Below are 21943 nucleotides of genomic sequence, written 5' to 3'. Positions count from 1 at the left end.
GATGTGTGTGTGTTTGTTAGGGTCCTGTTAGTGTGCTGTGTGAGGGTGCTGTTTGTGTTTGTGAGGGTACTGTTAGTGTGCTGTGTGTGTGTGAGGGTGCTGTGTGTGTGGGTGCTGTGTGTGTGGGTGCTGTTTGTGTGCTATATGTGTGTGTGTGCTGTATGTGTGTGTGTGCTGTATGTGTGCTGTATGTTTGGGTGATTTGTGGGGGTGGAGGTGGGGGCAGATTAGTTAATAAATATCCCCCCTCCCTTCTTACCGTATGTAGGGAGTGGGATCCTTTCTGCCTTCCCTGGTGGCCCAGTGGAGAGTAAACTCTAGCCTGCGGGGCTAGAGTTCACTCTCTCGAGATCTGAGCATTGCTGCGGCAACGCTCAGATCTCCCAAAAGGAACCCGGCGGAGCTGCTGGCAAGAGCTTCCCGGGTCCTCTCCTGCCTCCCTCCCTGCATGTGGGTCGGTGGGGAGGGAGGCTGAGAGCAGAGCCGGTGCTCGGATAGCGCCGGCTCTGCATGAGCGGACAGGGGGGATCCTGAGATCTCCCCTGCCGGTCTCACTCCATATGCGTGCCGCGGGGATTAGGGTGTGCCCAGGCACACCCGGCACACCCCGTGCGCACGCCAATGCTTAAAAGGTGTGACCACCTTGTTCAAAAGAGCTCCCTGCTTGGTCCTGCAGCCTCTCACTTTGTCAAGAGAGTGTTGTCAAGTGTAGATCAGTTTAAGAGCTAAGAGAGGTGCAGACCACAAAACTCCACTACCAGACGTCCATGGATAACACCTGCGAGAGTGAACACCACTGAACCACCAGGGATAACACCCCGCTCCTGCCAAAAGGGAAACAGATAGGTGTCATATGAAAAAAAAAAATAGGGAAACGTGTGAGGATGGTTTAGGATACACACTCAACCTCCTTTCCTACAACACCCACAACACTCAGACTCCCTTCCACACAAAAAATCCATACAGCACACACAAAACACTCAGCCAGCACACACAGACATGCTAAACCTCTCAACGCACAAACAACTCTCAGCTCCTCAATCTGGACCCTGCTGGGGCCCTGGGCAATATTTATCTGTCTCTGAAAAAAATCACTTGGCTAGTAGTTTTCCATCTATATTTAATATGATCCAGTGCAAGGCAACATTATATACTTTTGATGACATAGATGTCTTTCTCATGTCCTCATGCTTGTGCCCTACTGTGAGGATGTTATGTCATTGAACATTCATTATGAGTCAGCAGAAAAAGTGATCTATGTCAACAATGGCGCAGATCTCACTTATATATTCACATTACTCACCAAGTGCTGTAGCCTGGACCTCCATGCATACACGCATTAGAAAAAAAATCCATATCCACTTCCTTAGTGTCGTTGATCTTTTCTGAATATGGAGTTGTAAAGCATTTATATAAGCATATACATTCCACTAGTGATGGAAGGTGTATACAGAAATAATCATGATATTCTTTCTCTAAACAAAACATCAACAACAAAATTAACCAAAACTCACACTAAAGTGTCCATAGAAAATCTGTGGCCTCGAGGAGAATCTAGCCTTCCTGTAGGGCGTGTTTGGGCATTTCCATTGCTCATGCCTATTCTCATAATTTTTTTTATTTAAAAATGTCTATTGGCAGCATACTGTAGCAGTAACAGACACAGAGGGAACACTGACGGATGAGCAGGAGCCACAGCTGTCATACAGTTACAGTCAGAGGGGTAACTAGAAATCACCGGCCCCTGATTCAAAAATTACCCTGGACCCCGCCCCCATATGTCTCATTCCCACCCAGCCCTTCCATGTGTCTCATTCTACCCCCCCACTCCCTCCATGTATCTCATTCTCCCCCCAGCTCCTCCATGTGTCTCAATTCCCCTTCCAGTCCCTTCATGTGTCATACTCTCTTCATGTATCTTATCACCCTTCTATGTGTCTCATTCTCCCTCCAGCTCTACCATGTGTCTCACCCCTCCATGTGTCTCATTCTCCCCCCCAGCTTCTCCATGTGTCTCAATCCCCCCATGTGTCTCATTCGTCCCTTCCATGTGTATCATCCCCCCAGCCCCTCCATGTGTCTCACCCCTCTATGTGTCTCATTCTCTGCCCCAGCCCCAGCCCCTCCATATGTCTAATTCTGCTCCGATGTACGTGTTTCAATTCTCACATCAGCACCTCCATATGTCTCATTCTCCCATTCCATGTGTCTCAACTCCCCCCAGCCCCTCCATGTGTCTCATTCCCCCCCTTCCATGTGTGTCAATCCCTCCTGTCCATTCCCTGTATCAATTCCCCTCCCCAGTCCCTCTATGTGTTTAAATCCCCCCAACCCAGTCCCTTCCATGTGTCAATTCCCTATCTTAGTCCCTTCCATGTGCCTCAATTCCACCCCCAGTCTCTTCCATTGTCAATCCCCCCCCCACAGTCCCTCCATGTGTCTAAATCCCCCCCAGTCCCTTTCACTTGTCAATTCTCCCCCTAGACCCTTCCATATGTCACTTCATCCCCCACAACTGAGTCCCATGTGTCTCAATCCCCCCCACCCCCAGCCCCTTCCATGTGTCAATTCCCCAGTCCCTTCCATGTGTCTCTCCCCCATCATCCTCAACTGCGTTACTCCCTGTCCGACCGGGTAGATGTAAACAGAGACTCCTCCACACTCTGCATAGAGAAGCACTGATTCAATACATCTCTATGAGGAGATGCTGATTGGTGCAACGCAGTGTTTTGCCGAACATGCACAATAGCCTCCCAATCCTTTCCTATGGAAGGGCATTGGATTGGTGGAGATCATCAAGTTCGCTGGAATAAAGGTGAGTAAACTCACCTTTAAAATTGCTTACAGTGGGGCTGAGATAGTGTTTTCATAACTATGGTGACATGTGTGTATCCCTGTCATTATAATGTTCATTTAAACAAGCATGTTTAGATGAGTGCAGCCTCTCTCTGTATATTATATTGAAGTTTGCCATATATTGAAGGTTTTTAATCTGTCCCTGACACAGGTGCCTCATTACAAGACTCTATTTAAACCTTGCACTGCAGATAGCCACAGGGGGATGAATGTCCCATGAAAGTGGGTTAATCTTATAAGAGTAGGCAGCAAGTTAAAAACCTTGTGGGCCGTAAAGTTAGTTTCAAGTGGAGTCAAGTGTGCTGTATTTTATATGTTTCCGACGTTATACATATACAGGAGCATTTACATTCATTGACAGTGTACACACGAAATATCTTTAACACTGCACACAGAATATACAATGACATTACTTCTAACACAGAAACCTTCATATGCACTGATAGTGTATCCACTATATATATATTATTTCACTTGGATAATCCTATATTATTGTCTATGAGTGATTGACTTCTGTATGTCAAACTAATTATCGGCACATGGACACTGGGTGTGTCTTGGATGCCTGAATGCATTAGGCTGGCCAGTCACAAGAGGTTTTTTTTCAAGATGTTATGGTTATTTCCCAAGTTATTATCTTTTAGGTTTCAAGCAATCACATAAACCTGAATTCAGTTATTAAATGCATTTTTAATGTATAATTTTCAGATTTAGATACAGAGTTCTGACATAATGTTTGCTACATTCTGTGTTCTGTCTCTCTGGCGGACTTATTACATAACAAAGTACCTATGAGTGGTGGAAAGATTAGTTTTCATCAAATCAATCCAAACTAAAAAAAAATTCAGTTTACTTAATTTCGACGACATGACTGTTCGGCTCATCCAAATATTGTCCATGCAAACGATGCAGGAAAACCTATTTAGAAAAACTAAAAGGGTACATAAAATTAACAAATATGTACAAAATATACATTAATAAAAAAATAATAATAATAAAAATAATATATATATATATATATATATATATATATACATATATACAAAATATACATATGTATATGCAAAATATGCAAAATACTAAATATACATATGAATATATATATACATACACACACACACACACATATATATGTGTGTGTAAATATGTGCAAAGAATACATACATACATATAATATTTACATGTATATATATTTTGCAGCACAGTGATAGGATCATTTTGTGCCCATCTAGTGATGCTAATTCTGACTGAATAGAATAGTATTTCACCATTCAAATTTGGTCCTCATTCAGTCAATATTTGTGATTTCAATATTTGGTTACTTTTAAGTATTCAGTTGCGTATTTTGGTGAGGTTGATCCCTGGTTTATTTTCTTTCTTCCTCTCTTTCACTCTCTCTCTCTCTCTCTCTTTTTTGGCACCATGTACGGAACACCTAATAACAAAGTAAACAAACCTATTCAGCTATTGTCCAAGTTGTTTTTTTGTGATATGTTGACATGGCACTTCCGAGTTATAAAATTTGTTTGCAAGATAATTTGCAATTTGTTTCAATATGAATGCACAAGTCTACTTATGTTCAATTCATCCAGATAATGCATTTTACTGCCTGGAGGGTTGCTTTCTCTTTCAGAGTTCAGTGAAAATAATGTCTAAATTTGAGTGTGAATGAAATAGCTATACAGTGAAAGAGCTTAAATCACTGTGACTGGAGAAATTGCAACCTTTGTTTACACTGCCATTTTTGTGCTGTGTTCATCTCCTACTAATGCTTGTTAATATCTGACAGATCTGTAATTTAATAAAAGTGACTGGAGAAAAGGTCATGGGATATGGCAGGGGTGCTAATATATAACTAAAAGCATATCAGGTCATTTCTACAACATGAACATGATTCAGCAATCCACTTTTCCTTTTTGGGTAACTTTATCCTTATGATATTATTTTAGATCATGCTGCCTTGCATTTTTGTTAAGAAAAAATATTTGGGATTGCAGGAACCTAATTATATGATAGTGATATAAAGGCTTGATATAAATATACAATTATTAGCCACAACATTAAAACCGCCTGCCTAATATTGTGTGGGACAGCTATGATGTGGTGAGGTAAGGACTCTACAACACCTCTTAATGTGTCCTGTGGGGTATTTGGCACCAAGAAATTAGTAGGAGTTCCTTTAAGTCCTGCAAGTTGTGAGGTGGGGCCAGGGCCATCTTTAACTCGGGGCAAACGGGGCAGCTGCCCCGGGCCTAGTTGCTCCTGGGGGGCCCAGAGCAGCTGCTCTGTGGGCCCCGCGATTTGAGCAGCCCCCATGTACACGGCGGTGCGGCTCCCGCACACTGAGGAGGCTCCCCGGGTGGCCCATACACTAAGGGCCACCCGGGGAGCATGTGTCAGCAGGGGCCCGGTCGGGCGCTGTGGCGCTTAAACAGCGCGACCGAGCCCCTTCCTGTTCTGCAGCCGGCTGGGAGGAAGTGACATCACTTCCTCCCACCGGAGATAATAGCTGCGCGGGAGGAGGTAGGCAGGGAGGAGGGGAGTTCCAGAGGAGAACTCCCATCTGCCTCAGCCTGCCACTGGACCAGGGAAACCACCCTCCAGGAAAAGGTAAGAACCTGGAGGGTGGCCAAATGTATGTCAGTAGGTCTGTGTGTGTGTGTGTATGTCTGTGTGTGTGTGTATGTCAGTATGTCTGTGTGTCAGTATGTTTGTGTGTGTATGCCAGTATGTCTGTGTGTGTGTGTGTATGTCAGTATGTCTGTGTGTCTGTATGTCAGTATGTCTGTTTTAGTATGTCTGTGTGTGTGTGTGTGTGTCAGTATGTCTGCCAGGATATATTTGTGTGTCAGTGTATGTGTGTGTCAGTATGTATCTGTGAATGTTTTAATGTCTGTCTGTGTGTATGTGCCAGTACGTATGTCAGTGTGTATGTCAGTATGTCTGTGTGTGTCAGCATGTCTGTGTGTGTGTGTATGTAAGTATGTCTGTGTGTGTGTGTGTGTCACTAGGCATGTGTGTGTGTCAGTATGTCTGTCAGTGTATGTGTCTGTGTGTGTATGTATGTATGTCTGTGTGTGTCAGTATGTATCTGTGAATGTTTTAATGTCTGTCTGTGTGTATGTGCCAGTACGTATGTCAGTGTGTATGTCAGCATGTCTGTGTGTGTGTATGTAAGTATGTCTGTGTGTGTGTGTCAGTATGTCTGTCAGTGTATGTGTCTGTGTGTATGTACGTCTGTGTGTGTGTCAGTATGTCTGCCAGGATATATTTGTGTGTCAGTATATGTGTGTGTCAGTATGTATCTGTGAATGTTTTAATGTCTGTCTGTGTGTATCTGCCAGTATGTCTGTCTGTGTGTATGTCAGTATGCCTGTGTGTGTGTATGTCAGTGTGTATGTCAGTATGCCTGTGTGTGTGTTAGTGCATCTGTGTGTGTCAGTATATCTGTCAGCGTATGTGTTTGTGTGTGTGTGTCAGTATATCTGTTAGTGTATGTGTCTGTATGTATGTCTGTGTGTGTGTCAGTATGTCTGCCAGTATATATTTGTGTGTCAGTGACTGTGTGTGTCAGTATGTATCTGAATGTTTTAATGTCTGTCTGTGTGTGTATGTGCCAGTACGTCTGTGATTGCGGGTTGGGCGTAATTGGGGGGTGAGGTGGTGCGAGGGGCAGGGCCCAAGGGGCCCAAGAAAATGCATTGCCCAGGGTCCTAATCATATTATAGACGGCCCTGGGGGGGGGGGGGGGGGGCATCCATGGATCAGATTTGTTGTTCAAACTAGCATTGCCACTAGGGTTGTCACCTTTCTTGGAAAAAAACAGCCATGTTAATTTGCATAATAATTTATTTATGCATGACATCACAGGATATGACAAAAGTAAAGTAGAAAAAAAAAAATTACTTACAGTTTGATTCTGCTGTATAGAGACTGCAGTTTGGGGAGATTAGCCTGCTCTTCTGAGTGCTCCGTCAGTGGAACTAGCAGCAGACTATCTGCATCATAGACAATAGGCCTGGACTGCCGATTGGGCAAATGCCCAGTGGGCCGCAATGGTCATGGACAAGGCCGACAGTGGGTCTGCCAGCCCATGCAGAGCCTGACTTGCTCTCTGCCTTCTCGGGCCGGTGAAGAGCTCAAAGCTCTCCCTCACCGGCCCACTAGCACTTGGTTGAGCAGAGGTTTAATAGTATTCTTGCCAAGAAGGAGCGTTGCCCCAGTTACTACTGCAAAGCAACGACACAGCACATAGCTGGAATTCACGAGAGTAGAGTACTCATCCTGCAGCCAGAGGAGTTACAGCCGGCAGAGTCACTCAATACCACTGGACCGCCAGGTACCTTGCCAAAGGTAAAAAATGGGAGAGGGGATATAAAACACAGAGCTTTTTTCTCATGCAAGAGCTCTTTAGCAGGGCTCTGTGCATGGGCTGCCCTGGAAGAGCATTGAACCAACATGCTCACTTTGAAAGAGTGAGTGCTTGTCATTGCTGATGACAAAACACCCCCTCTATGCCCCACCGCTTTCTCAGAGGGCCGCTGTGACTCAAAAATAGATTTCTTTTCCCTGTCCGGCCCTGCCATAGTCAACATCTAAATGATGTACTACATGATTGACATTTTATAAATACCTATATACCTATATATACTTATAGCCATAAGTGATATGAGACTCATTTGAGGGTAGGGTGGCTGTGCATGATGTTGACCTGGCTATTCCCAGTTGTTAAATTACAGAATGAGGTAAATTTTGCGTTCTGGTGTATGAATGTATTATGGTACATGAATGTGTGTCATGATGCATGTGTTTGGGGTTGGTTTTTGTAATATATGCTCGGTGAGGAACTTGCTATAGTGTATGCCTCTGAGGCTTAGTTTGCTGAAATGTTCGATCCAAACCATGGTCTTCCATACCGTTATAACAATATGTAAAAATTATTTATTTTCAGTGGGCCTATTGCATGGATTTGGACCTGGAACCGCATCTCAAGGAGCCCCTATGTTAATCCTGCCCTGCCCTTTTGTATATGTTTAGTATATATTGGGATCTTCGTTGGGATAAAAAGCACCTTCCGTCTTGTTTAAAGGGAAATGGATAAGTGATGACAAAGGTACAGGCTACCTAGGCAGACCTCATTTGTGGGGTTTCCTTGTTTCAGGTTAACACATGTGCATAGATATGGCTTAATGGTTATATTTAAAGTATTAACACTCAAAATAAACATCAGTCAATGCACAGTGACAATTGTGAATACAAATTTATTAAGATATGTTTTAACCATGTTATGGTGTTTAATTATGACTCAAAATAAACCTTTATGCATTGGTTATAATTTGTTTTATTTGCAGATATATATATTTTTCAGAACTTCAAACATATCTCTGTATGTAGTCTAAGGTGGGCTAGGTACAACTTTACCCCTAATTCCAGCCTTTAGAAGACCAGAAAGGTCCTGCTAGGAGCTTCTATACTGCTGGGATCTGCTGAGCTAAATTCACTGGTTGAAAGTGTCACCTGAGCACTCTCAGTCAATGAGCTAATCTCTGCACCGTTGGGTTTAGCTCAGGCAAAGAACCTCCAGCTCTCATGGAGGCTCCAGAGACATCAAACTATTCTAAAATGTTTGACTACTTGCATTGGGGTATGCCAGGGTACTCCTGGCACTATAATCCCTACAGGGAGCTGTAGTGGTTATGGTGCAAGGTGTTTTGTTTTTTTTAAAGTAGAATTCAGGACTAAATATATGCAGTTGGACTCCCTAGAGAAAAACTAGTACTGTAGTATACTCCTACAAATATTAAAATATACTCTCTTGATCTGCCTTACTGTAATGATGTGTGTACAATATATATCAAGGAATATTCTTTATTTGTTACAAATGCTCTATTATCATTTTTTTCTTCTTGCAACAGATGGTACCCTTAATCTGTGATGATACTGAGTTTTCTGATTATTTACACGCTGGTTTCAATATTAGCTGATATCTCAGCTGCCTCATTGCAGGGTTTTCCTTTGAAGTTGAATCGATTAAATTCCTTTGTTATCTGCCGTAATGTTTTTCCTTTTGTCTCTGGGAGAAAGTAATACATAAATATTGCAGAGGCTAAGATGCAGGTGAGGAAGAGAAGAAAGCAGTATTGATGTAGGCTGTTCTATAGAGAGAGAGAGACAGAATAAATTGTTAGTTAAACGAGGAATGCATAAATTAGCTTCAACTACAACAAACAATTCTCGTAGTTATGTATTGAAGTGAGAATTCAGAGTTCAATTCTAAGGTCAAAAAAGTAGAACTGGAAAAATTCTCTAATTCAGCTATGCTTAAGGTTTTGCTACTCTGGCCTCAAATTTGCAATTCACTTTGAATTCTCACTTTAGTGAACAACCCTGTCTGTAGATAAAAAAAAAAAAAAAAAAAAAAAAAAAAGGCTCATTGTACTCATTGTCATACATACACATATATCGTAATGCTGCAGTGTTCTCCTAGTTAGGTAGATGCAGCCACCCCACTCTCCCCCACCCCCAAATTAAAACCTAGGATTTGACTTACCTATATTCCAGCTCTGACACTCATTTAGTGCTCCACCCACTCCTCCCGCATTAAAGGGATTGCTCCCTGGCTTCTTGTCCTATCCAATTGATACCGGAGAAACTGACGGAAGCCAAGCACAGAGAGATGGACACAGGTTTCTTCAGGAAGGAAGAGATTCTTTATTGGATCACCGATCGGGACTCAGAGGGACTAATGTCACCAAAATACAGCAAGTTCTGAGCCCCGGACAATAGTGCAGGCTCCTTATATAGGCATATAACTCCTCCCATATTAAGCTCCACCCGCACATTCTCTTAACCAATCAACACAAATAAGAATTAACTTCCTGTTTGACCGCATGGCTTGTCCAGCACAATGGAGGAGGGGGAATACTACATCCTGTATTCTTGCACATGCTCCGTACACTACTGATCGTATCTTGCCTCGTGCAACCAACTGATCGATACGTCAGCATATGCACGTACACATGCCACGTGGTAATCTCGGCCTACTAAATTTATTTTTACCGAGATTCCACCACATTCCCCCCTTTGATGCCTCTTGATATTTTACAATTACTTGAGGCATCACTTAACCTTGGTTTGCTTACACCGCAAGTTACCTTGAACCAGACCAGACTTATCTTATGATGTGAATCTTCAACATTCATCTTCTTGCATTGGTTCTCCCTGATCTAGAGCCTTATATTTATATATCGCCATTATCTGTGCAGCAGCCTTCCTCTCTGCTATACTTCCTATCAGGCTTTGCACAGACCTAACTACTAAGGGTATAAGACACGGCAGGAGTAGACACAACATTAAAATCAGTAGGACTCCACCTACCACTGCCTTAAGCCCTCCGAACCACTCATACCAGCTACCAAACCAACTACTTGGATTATACCCTTTCCATACCTGAGTAGGCACATGCGCTAGTTTAACCATATGGCTAGTAAGCTCAGCTATTGCTTGCCCTTCGTCGTCTATTTGAAGACAGCAATTGCTTAGGTTAAACTTCCCACATACACCTCCCTCTACTGCCAAAAGGTAATCCAAGGCTAATCTATTTTGGTAGACTGCGGTCCTCATCCTGGTGTTATGCTTCGCTAGAAGATTGAGCGCCTGGGATGTTTCATTAGTGATAATCTCAACCACCGCCTGTAACCTTATAATGCGGTTGAGCATATAAATAGGGGTTCTGTAACCAAAGGTACCATCCTCAGCCCACGTGGCTGGCCCATAATAATCTATGATACGCTGGGGAGGCCATTCATTATCTTCCCAGGTGCCTATCTCTATGGGTCCCCTTTTCTTCCTATGATTCACATCATACACTTTAACACCTAAAGTCTCACCTGTTTCAATCGGTAACAAGAAGAAGGATGGTTTGAGCATACCCAACACACATGCCCCTTCCCAGTCCTGTGGCAACTCCGAATAGGCTTTCTTACCACAGATCCAGTACAAATTTGCTGGGGCTCTCCAGGTAGATGTGATGGATAGATCAAACCATACGTCCTTTAAATTGGCATATCTAGCAAACGGGTTAGATGGTTCTGAGACATTTGAAGCCGACCACCAAGTTGTATTCTTTGTATCATCATCATAAGCTTTTTGCCCTAGACAAGTTAACTCTCCTACAGAAGTGTTATACATTATTCCTTTCCTTGCTATGCAAACATAACCTATGATGGAGGTCTTTAATCTCCACTCAGATTTACCTCTAACACTCATATGGTAATCGGCTTGTGTAGATATTAGTTGGTCAACTGCCTCAGAACCGGACATTACCTCCTTTGCTTCCCAAGGCCATTGGTCTCCCATGTTAGTATCTCCACACACATAGCAGTTGGTAACATTAAGACTACCGGCAATACTTTCGGCTAAATCGATGAACAGGTTCTTAGCGTTATGGGGGATCTTGTTATCTATACTCATCTCTTCATAAAAGGAATGGTATACTTGATGAGTCTGGGAGGATACCGTATCAGTCTCTATCCCTATAAACAATAATGTCCCAGGATCTAAACCCGTCCCGTATATTTGAAACCCAAATAAATTTCCATACTTATCTAAGAACTTGTCGGGGTTATTTATAAATATATGGATGGGATTACATTCCATAGACTTACAATATGGGCTAGTCGGCAACTTAGTCACTATCATGTCTTTGTCTACTGTCTGTCCCCAAGTCGCCCACCCCACACAAGACCAATATGGACAAAAGTTATAGTCTTTATTTGGGCATCTAGGACTTACATATTTATTTTTACTACTGGGACAAATAGATTTATCATTAGACCCATACGTCCTCTCCCATCTAAGATCCCCACATACATTCCACGGCTTTCTACCACTCGATATCGCTTTACACGCATCAAATAGCAGAACACCCGAAGAATGTACGGATTCTAACACCGTCTTATTAATTAGGGTCCCCTGAGGATCTCCATTCCTGAGAGTCAACCAAATTGTACGAGGTTGATACTCCGGACTGAAGCACTTAGGTTCTCCTACTCCTAAATGGCACACACTATAGTCTATATTTAAGTATCTACATCTCGATACATCTCCTTTACACTCGTATTGTGAATGCCAGATTAGGGTTTGGGAAATATGATTACCTGTTCTCGTAGTCTTAATGCATACCTCACAGCTAGGAGTGTCGGTACCTCTACCTTCCTGAATATAAAAACACATGTAAATAAACACAATCAAAAGCACATCTTTCGCCGTCATCCTCAGTCTTCGTCCGTGCGATGGAACCTCAGCTTCCAGGATGTGAGGGCTGCAGGGAATGGAGTTCTGCTCGTCTTCACAGGTGTCCCTTCGAGACTTTCCTGGCTTATACACTATATGTTGGTGAGCGGACAGCTTTATTATGGCCGTCTAAACACTCACTACCTGTAACAATAAGATTTGTAATCCACACGATTCCTCGTTACTCCGACTGAGTAGTGCGTTTTAACCGGATCTTGCAGGGATTCTCTGGATCTGCTGTAACTTGCCAAGAATCGACTGCTGCTGGTTTAACCCTGGAGTGATGTATCCACGGAGTCACTTCTGCTACTTTTATCGCTGTAGGGGTAGACAAAAGAACAACATAAGGACCTCTCCACTTGGGCCCTAACGGTACATTATTCCACTCTTTAATCCACACTTGATCTCCTGGATGATAACTATGAACAGGGGGATAAATATTCACAGGTAATCTATCTTGTACCCATTTCTGTACCTCCTCCATAGTCTTACCCAACTCTACAACCTGCTGCCGAGTAATTCCTTCTCCCAACTGACTCAAGTCCCCCCTTAAGTTACCAAGTACGGGAGGTGGTCGCCCATACATAATTTCAAAAGGAGAGAGGCCCATCCTTCTGGTAGGGGTACTGCGGATTCGCAATAGAGCTATAGGTAAGAGAACGTTCCACTTAAGTTGGGTTTCCTGACACATTTTAGCCAACTGGTTCTTTATCGTTCTGTTCATTCTTTCTACCTTACCAGAACTCTGGGGTCTATATGCAGTATGAAGCCTCCACTTTATACCAAGCATATGAGTCAGTTGTTGTAGGCACTGATGAACAAAAGCTGGACCATTGTCCGATCCTATAGAACAGGGTAGTCCATATCGGGGTATTATTTCTCGTAGCAGGAATCTCACAACTTCTCCTGCTTTCTCTGTACGAGTAGGACATGCTTCTACCCAGCCTGAATAGGTGCACACAATTACCAGCAGGTAACGATGTCCACCCGATTTAGGCATCACTGTAAAGTCTATTTGTAGATCGGACATGGGGAGTCCCCCCATAAACTGGACTCCTGGTGGCTTTACTGGTCCTTGCCTTGCATTATTTTTAGCACACGTTACACATCTACGTACAATGGCCTGAGTCAAGTTGGACAATCTTGGTATGTAGAAATGTTTTCTGAGAGATTCTTCAGTACTGTCTCTCCCAGAATGTGTCCCGTTATGATAGTTTTGGACAATTTCTACTGCTAGTGATGCTGGTATAACTATTCTTCCATCTTCTAGCTGATACCACTTGTTCTCCAGATACTTTCCCGGTTCAGTCTTTAACCACTCCTCTTCTTGAGCTGTATAAACTGGAGTCCATTGGGACAGTGGAGTTGGTATAAGAGCAGCTATATGCCCCACATACTCCTGTCTTTCTGATTCAGCAGCACGCTTAGCTGCACTATCTGCCATCCGATTTCCCTTGGTTACATCACCATCTCCTCTTAGATGCGCTCGACAATGTATGATACCGACTTCTTTCGGCTCCCACACTGCTTCCAATAGTTGTAGGATTTCAGCTGCGTACTTGATTTCTTTGCCTTCTGAATTCAGTAGTCCTCTTTCTTTATACAAAGCTCCGTGGGCATGAGTGGTTAAAAACGCATACTTAGAGTCCGTATAGATATTTACTCTTAAACCTTCAGCCAATTGTAACGCTCGTGTCAGTGCTATCAATTCTGCCTTTTGTGCTGATGTTCCTTTCGCCAGTGGCCGAGCTTCTATCACCTTGTCTATTGTTGTTACTGCATATCCTGCATAGCGGATCCCTTCTTTCACATAACTACTGCCGTCGATATAATATTGAACATCGGGGTTCTGGATGGGAAAATCACGAAGATCTGGTCTACTTGAGAATACTTCATCCATTACTTCCAAACAATCATGTTGACTTTCAGTAGGTTGTGGCAAAAGGGTAGCTGGATTTAAGGTGTTTACAGTCTCTAAATGCACTCTTGGGTTTTCACACAACATTGCTTGATACTTGGTCATACGGCTATTACTAAACCAATGATTTCCTTTGTAATCCAACAACGTCTGTACTGCATGTGGGACTCGTACATAAAGTTCTTGACCCAGGGTGAGTTTATCGACCTCAGCTACTAGCAGGGCGGCTGCAGCTACGGCTCTTAGACAAGGTGGAAGTCCGCTGGCCACTGCATCCAGTTGCTTAGACATATAGGCAACAGGTCTTTGCCATGATCCCAAGTACTGTGTCAATACTCCCACAGCCATTCTTCTTTGCTTAGAATGGTCGTGTGTGATCAGGTAGACCTAATGCTGGGGCACTCATCAAAGCCTTCTTCACATCTTCAAATGCCGTTTGCTGTTCTTGGGTCCATAGGAAGGGGTCGTGCTCTGTACCTTTGATAGCTACGTACAGAGGTTTTGCCAGTATCGCATAGCTGGGAATCCATATCCTACAGAAGCCTGCTGCCCCCAAGAATTCTCGCACTTGTCTTCTATTCTTGGGTACTGGTATTTGGCAGACAGCCTCTTTTCTCTCTGGCCCCATAATTCTTTGACCTTCAGAGATATGGAATCCCAGATACTTGACAGTTGGCAAACACAACTGAGCCTTCTTTCTAGACACCTTGTATCCTGCCTTCCAGAGAATGTGTAGTAGATCGTGCGTTGCTTGCTGACAGATTTCTTTTGTAACTGCTGCTATCAACAAGTCATCTACATATTGTAACAATACACACTCTCCTGGGATGGACTCGAAATCCAATAGATCTTGACTTAGGGCTGAACCAAATAGGGTAGGTGAATTTTTAAACCCTTGAGGTAGTCTTGTCCAAGTCATTTGGCGTTTTGAGCCCGTTACAGCGTTCTCCCATTGGAAAGCGAAAATACATTGACTTTCTGCGGCAATTCGGAGGCAAAAGAAGGCATCTTTGAGGTCTAAAACTGTGAAGTAAGTAGCCCCGCCCGGAATTAAAGCAAGCAGGTTATATGGATTGGGTACAACTGGATGTATACTAACAACCGCATCATTGACTGCTCTTAAGTCCTGCACAGGTCGATACTCATCTGTGCCGGGCTTTTGAACAGGCAGCAATGGGGTGTTCCAGGGGGAAGTACAGAATTTTAGGATACCATACCGTATGAACTTATCCAGATAGGATTGGATGTTCTTCTTAGCCTTCTGCGGAATGTGGTATTGTCTCAGGCTCACTGGATAAACCCCATGTTTAAGTTCAATTTTTATAGGTGGAATATTGCGGGCCAGTCCTGGTGGGTTGTTCTCTGCCCAAACTCCTGGTATGTTAAATAATGTCTCATCACTCCTAGGGTTTTGGCTAGTCAACACTGTATAAAGTCGCCACTCTTCTTCCTTTGGTATGGATAAAGTCATAATACCTGAAGGTCCATTAAACTTTAAAGATGTTGTTCCATCTGGTAGGAACGTAATCTGCGCTTGTAATTTGGATAGCATATCACGTCCCAGCAATTGGACTGGACATTCAGGCATATAAAGGAATTGGTGTTTTACTACGTGGCCTCCCAATGTACAGAGTCGACTTTTAAGAACCGGTTTTTCAGCACTTCTTCCAGTTGCTCCTATCACAGTAATAGTCCTTCCGGATGGAGGAACAACCAGATTAGTCACCACTGAATGTTCAGCACCAGTGTCGATCATGAACGCACTCCTTTTCCCCCCTATTGATACATCGACCATAGGCTCCGCTCGACCAAGGGGGATGGAGCCCGGTCGGTATCAATAGTCCTCCATGACCGTGTCAGCCAATCCTACGAAGTCCCTACCTTCTCTATCGCGGGACCTTTGCGCTGCTGGAATATACCTGTCTTCCCTAACACTTCCTCTGTTACCATTATTCCCTCTATAACCATTACTCCCTCCGGGGCCTCCTCTACCTCTCGCTCTGCCTCTAAAGTTTCCGTAGCCTGCCCTGGGTAGGACCCTCTCGTACTGCTCTCTTCGCGGACACTCATTTCTCCAATGCCCTTCTTCCCTACAGTAAGCGCACTGATTTTTACTTAGAGGTTCCTCATTCCATCTACTATCGCCTCTATCTGGGCCCCGTCTATCTACGCCTGCGATCGCTACCGCTAGCATATCAGCCTTTTTACGCATCTTGCGCTCCTCCTCTTTCTTGCTTTCTGTTTCCCTATTCATATACACCTTATTTGCTACCTCCATTAGTTGGGTGATTGACATACCTGCAAACCCTTCTAGCTTTTGTAGCTTGCGCTTAATATCTCCGTAAGCTTGGCTGACAAAGGCGGAGTTCACCATTCGGGAATTGTCTGCGTCTTCCGGATTAAAGGGGGTGTACAAGCGGTACGCCTCCAATAATCGGTCATAAAAGACACTGGGCGCTTCATCGCTTTTCTGAATCACCTCAACTGTCTTTGACATATTAATAGCCTTCTTTCCTCCGGCTTTCATGCCAGCAATTATAGCGTCTCTATAGGCTCTGAGTTGAACCATATCAGCACCATTTACGTTCCAATCAGGATCAGTGTTGGGATAATGTGTTGCGGCCCATGCTGCTGGATTTGCTTGGTTCAAAGCACGGGCTCTATCTTCTAATGCTTTAATGGCTGCTTGATTTATTCTTGTCCTTTCCTCATTGTTAAATAAAGTCATTAGTAACTGCTGGCAATCAGCCCATGTCGGATTATGCGTCTGTACTATTGAGGTGAACAGATCAGTCATGGCTTGTGGTTTCTCAGTATACGAGGAATTGTGGGTCTTCCAGTTTAAAAGGTCGGTAGTGGTAAATGGGACATATACGAAGACAGGGTCAGCTTGTGCCATTTGACCTGCGGCATTAATATAGGCTGACCCGGGATTTAGGCGAAGAGGCATCTGATAATGCTTTAATTGTTGGGCACCAGTCAACTGTCGGGTTTGGATAGGGCTACGTAGGGAGGCGTCAGTCATGGGTTCCGGTCGGGGAGAGATAGGGTATGGGGATGTGGGAGGTTGGTTTTGGGAAAAGGTCGTAAATAAAACACTTCGAGCCGAGCTAGATGAAGCTTGACCGGAAGTCTGAAGTGGCGCCAAATCAGGATATTCGTTTCTAATGGGGGTGGGTTCTGGTTCCGAAAAGGGAGATTTAGTACGAGGGGGGGTGGATCCTGTGCTGGAGGAGGAAGCGGAAGTGGATGGGGGTAGTGAGGGAAGGGTTGCAGAACTTCCTGTATTTGCGTCACTTCCTCTTAACGGAAAGTAAGGGGGCGGCAAAGGGATCTCGGACTCAGGGGGCGTGTCCAAAATGGGCCTAACACCAGCCCTAGTGGACGAACAAGTCCTAGCTACCATGAGGCGACATTGCTCCTCGTGGCATGTCCGGAGCCATTTTGGCGAGTCATTTACGGCCTGTCTCCAACAATCAATATAAGGAAACTGGCCGTAAAGTTCAGGCCTACCCGATACAGCCACGTGTAAGCGCTGTACCAGAGTTGGATCCAAACTGCCACGTGGCGGCCATGCCGCAACCAAAGTAGGCCACTCCCTAGTACACAAAGTGACCAAACGTACAGGAGACATCTTTACCCCAAAATCACAAACTTTGAATCCCTTTTTAAAATTCTTAACCATACATCCTAAGGGATCCGGAATCGTTGACTGCGACGCACCCATATTTAACAATGGAACGTCGTCGACAACGATTACTATACACGCGTACTATTCAACAGTCACACCCGTTTCCTCTGGCAACAGCACCACGTGGTACGGTTACCAAGTGAAACGTACACAATAACAATAAACACTCAGGGAATTCCCGTACACACACAGCTGTTACACCAGTCACTATATAATCAATATTATGCCCTTTGGCGTAACTATACAGTCACCCACGCTATAATTCTCTATATACGAATTACCCGTCTATAACACACCCCAGTAACATCGTCTTTTACAAATAGCGGTTACAGTATTGGTTACGGTTAGCATAGGTCAAAGCACAAGTTAAGGTCACAATACAATTATTAGTGGTTATGGTGTTAATACATGCAATGGACGACAATGATTAGTACTTATTATACAATGTCAGTAAATATACAGGGTTATGGTACCGTGCACTATAATACAGCAACACACTATTAACACTCTCGCTAGACGGCTGAGCTCGCGCTATCTAACAAGATATACACTTTACTAACAATCTTTAACACATTTACAATTCCCAACTAAACTATTGGCCAGTACCTTGAATGGACTACCTAAAAACAATCTACATACGTTTTGGTTAGCCACACTGCCCAATCACCACATATATAGCGAGCTAGAGAACCGAATTTACACAGACGCCTCTTAGTCGCACTATACAACGAGCTAGAGGACCGAATTTACACAGACGCCTCTTAGTCGTACTATCAAAAGTCTAGTGGGTTCCAAATTTACACGCCTTCCCACTTAGCCCAGATAGGATGAGAACTAGCGAACCGGATTTACACAGACGCCGCTTAGTCTCCCGGTCCCTCCGACCTAGCGAACAAAATATACACCCTAGAACGCTAGTCTAGACAAGACACCGGTGTCCGGCTAGGGCTATCTTACACCAGAACCCCGCCTGACTAACCAAATCAAACGGTCTGACTAAAGAGCGTTCGATCGAGCGGTGCGCCTTCGCTCCTTCCCTCCGACAGAGGGGGCAGATACAGATTCAAAAACCCCTTTGGGCCTACCGCACAATCGGTATACCCCTAGCGGGTCCTGCCGTCTAAAACAGCAGTTGTCTTACCTCCTCGTTCCTGAACCTGAGTTCACACTCATCGACGGGGACACCCCAGCACTTCTCACGCAGAGGCCGATGATCTCCTGGACAACGGCCCAGTGGCGCCGAGACGAAGGGAGGTCCACGCAGAAGTTCAGGGGTGCAGCCGTAGAGAACGTGGGCAAAGATAGACCGTCTCACGCCTCTGCCTCTCAGCTACCGTAGAACGATGAGCTTCCCGGCCAATGCACCAAATGATACCGGAGAAACTGACGGAAGCCAAGCACAGAGAGATGGACACAGGTTTCTTCAGGAAGGAAGAGATTCTTTATTGGATCACCGATCGGGACTCAGAGGGACTAATGTCACCAAAATACAGCAAGTTCTGAGCCCCGGACAATAGTGCAGGCTCCTTATATAGGCATATAACTCCTCCCATATTAAGCTCCACCCGCACATTCTCTTAACCAATCAACACAAATAAGAATTAACTTCCTGTTTGACCGCATGGCTTGTCCAGCACAATGGAGGAGGGGGAATACTACATCCTGTATTCTTGCACATGCTCCGTACACTACTGATCGTATCTTGCCTCGTGCAACCAACTGATCGATACGTCAGCATATGCACGTACACATGCCACGTGGTAATCTCGGCCTACTAAATTTATTTTTACCGAGATTCCACCACACAATGGCTTCTTGTAGGGAAGCATTAGATCCAATGCTTCCCTATGGACTGCACTTGATGATGGACGTTCTCATGGACACCGAATGTCACATGACCAAGCCAAACTCGGTCGTTGCAGGAGCCTGTAGTCACTGTCAGGAAGACAGCCACTAGAGGCATGTTTAACCCTTCAATCATAACATTTACATATGTGCTAAAAGGCAATGTTTTAGATTCCGATCGTGTTTTTCTGCTCCGCCTCTGCTTGACTGTAAGCTCGTTTGAGCAGGCTCCTGAAAAAATGTGATAGTTTGTCTCATTTGTTGTTAAACTCCCCTTAATAATATTTTGTAAAGTGCTGCATAATATTTTGGTGCTATATAAATGCCAAGAATAATAATGATTGAAGGGCTAAAACTACAGGGTAACTAGACCCACACCACTTCATTGAGTTGAAATAGTCTGGGTGTCTTTGGTGATCCTATATGTAAAAAACAAACAAAAACAAAAAATAAACAAACAAACAAAAAAAAAGTAATATGAACTACAAAAAACGGGCAACATTGTTGGTGGGTGGGCACTTGCCCATGCAACGACAATAGGTTTTTATAACATGTTTACAGTCACTTTTTACCATGCATTTTAGAAGCCTGATCACTTTTTCCTTCTTTTGTTTTCATAATTCTTTTCCTCTCCCATCTCATTAATTTATATTAAATGGGAAATGACACATATACCATCAATTAACTCACTTTTGAAATACTTATCAAACTTTTTAAGGTAGTACAGCAAATTCGTCTACTGCTGACTTAGTATTCTTGTTAATGGTTATACTACTTTAATGTAAGCGTCAAACATTTTATATTTTAAATAAAAGAATTAAAATTCCATACTCACAACAACATAAGGAAATATCACCCCAATGATATAGAGGCCGGTCCAATTGAGACAGCTAACGATAACAAACACAGCAGGGCGTGCGCTGTGACTGAACATCTCAATAAAAACAGCAATAGTTACAGCTCCTTTAGGAAGATACAAGGCATACAATGTAACACACGGCACTCTAGAACGTGCAGTGAAAATGTACTGACAGTTAAATATAGGATAGGATGTTCTATGTCAGGGGTAGGCAACCCTCGGCATTCCAAATGTTCTGCACTACATCTCCCAAAATGTTCTTAAAGCTATAATGATGACAAAGCCTCGTGGGAGATGTACTTCACACATCTGGTGTGCTAAAGGTTGTCTACCCCTAGTATATGGTCACATTTATTAATACTGGGTTAGCCTTCTAAAACAGGGACACAATACATTTTCATTGTACACCTTTAAAGTAGACATAGTAGACACTTTTCCAAACCCTTACTAGACGCATCCAACTAAAGAGTTACATGATTGTGCCTATAAATTAATTATTAATATATGCAGTGAATAATGGAAAATAATATTTGTTAGTAACTTCAGAATTGAAGAGCAAGATGTAAGGAACAGAATAAATGCACTTTAACTTAAAAAAAATGGTTTGAGTGTATAGATCAGGACTCTGCAGTCTCACTACTGAATTCTCTGCCATTTAGGAATTAAAGCAGCCCTAGCCACACCTACCCAGGCTGTGACTCACATAGCCTCCATGACAAAATGGTTCCATTTTCAATCAGCTTTTACATCACAGTGTGTTAACTTTACAATTTTGTGTCTCTTCAGTTGAACTCTGTTGTTTGCACTTTAATTAAACACAGGAGGCTTTTGCAGGCTCTAGCAGGCAAGTTCAGAGCAGGAGATAGGAAATTCTAAATTAATTACACTTTGCAATAAGGGAAGCTAAAACATTTAGACTCACAGCCAGGGTAGGTGTGGCTAGGGCTGCATAGACAGTGGGACAACAGTGAGACAATACAGGCATGATTAAAAAAAAACAAAAAAAAAAACACAATTAAATGCACACTGTATTTATCAGAACCACTACAGTTTAATGTAGTGGTTCTGGTTTATATAGTCCCTGAAGGCTCAGTGATGAAAACACTGCTTTCTCAGAAAAAAAGGCATTGTTTACATTGCTAGCTGGTAACTTTTCCAGTGGCAATCACCCAGACAATCACTAGAGGTGCTTCCTAGTCTAGTGCTGCACAGTGTGAAGCACGTACGTTCAGCATCTCCATGCAGAGCAAGAGATATATTGGTTCAGTGTATCTCTATTAGGAAACACTAATTGACGCAGTGCAACGTTTTGCTGTGCATGCGCAATAGCTACCCTTGGCTTTCCTAGCATTGGATTGGCTGAGATAATCAAGATTGATCTCAGTCATGGAGGCGAGGTCTGCTGTGGCAAGACCGGTGCTGCAATGAAGTAAAGGAAAGGGTTTTTACTCCACAGAGAGGGAGGTCACTCCAGGACATG

At 43.6% G+C, this 21943-nt stretch overlaps 1 protein-coding gene across 1 annotated transcript in view; it reads right to left on the bottom strand.

Annotated features, from left to right (window-relative positions):
- Positions 1-8187: 8187 nt before the first annotated feature.
- The window catches only part of LOC134611013 (solute carrier family 2, facilitated glucose transporter member 9-like), a 55548-nt gene continuing 41792 nt past the window's right edge, over positions 8188-21943 (bottom strand). Inside the window, exons 11-13 of the mRNA XM_063454498.1 lie at positions 20443-20567; positions 14883-14890; positions 8188-9006 (exon numbers count right to left, since the gene is read on the bottom strand). Coding sequence (XP_063310568.1) covers positions 8814-9006; positions 14883-14890; positions 20443-20567 — 326 coding nt within the window. The 3' untranslated portion in view covers positions 8188-8813. The remainder of the gene's footprint in view (positions 9007-14882; positions 14891-20442; positions 20568-21943) is intronic.

Source organism: Pelobates fuscus, chromosome 5 (genome assembly GCF_036172605.1).
Source record: "Pelobates fuscus isolate aPelFus1 chromosome 5, aPelFus1.pri, whole genome shotgun sequence".
NCBI lineage: Eukaryota > Metazoa > Chordata > Amphibia > Anura > Pelobatidae > Pelobates > Pelobates fuscus.
The sequence above is the reverse complement of the archived record's forward strand: the minus strand, read 5'-3'. Positions and strand labels throughout refer to the sequence as shown.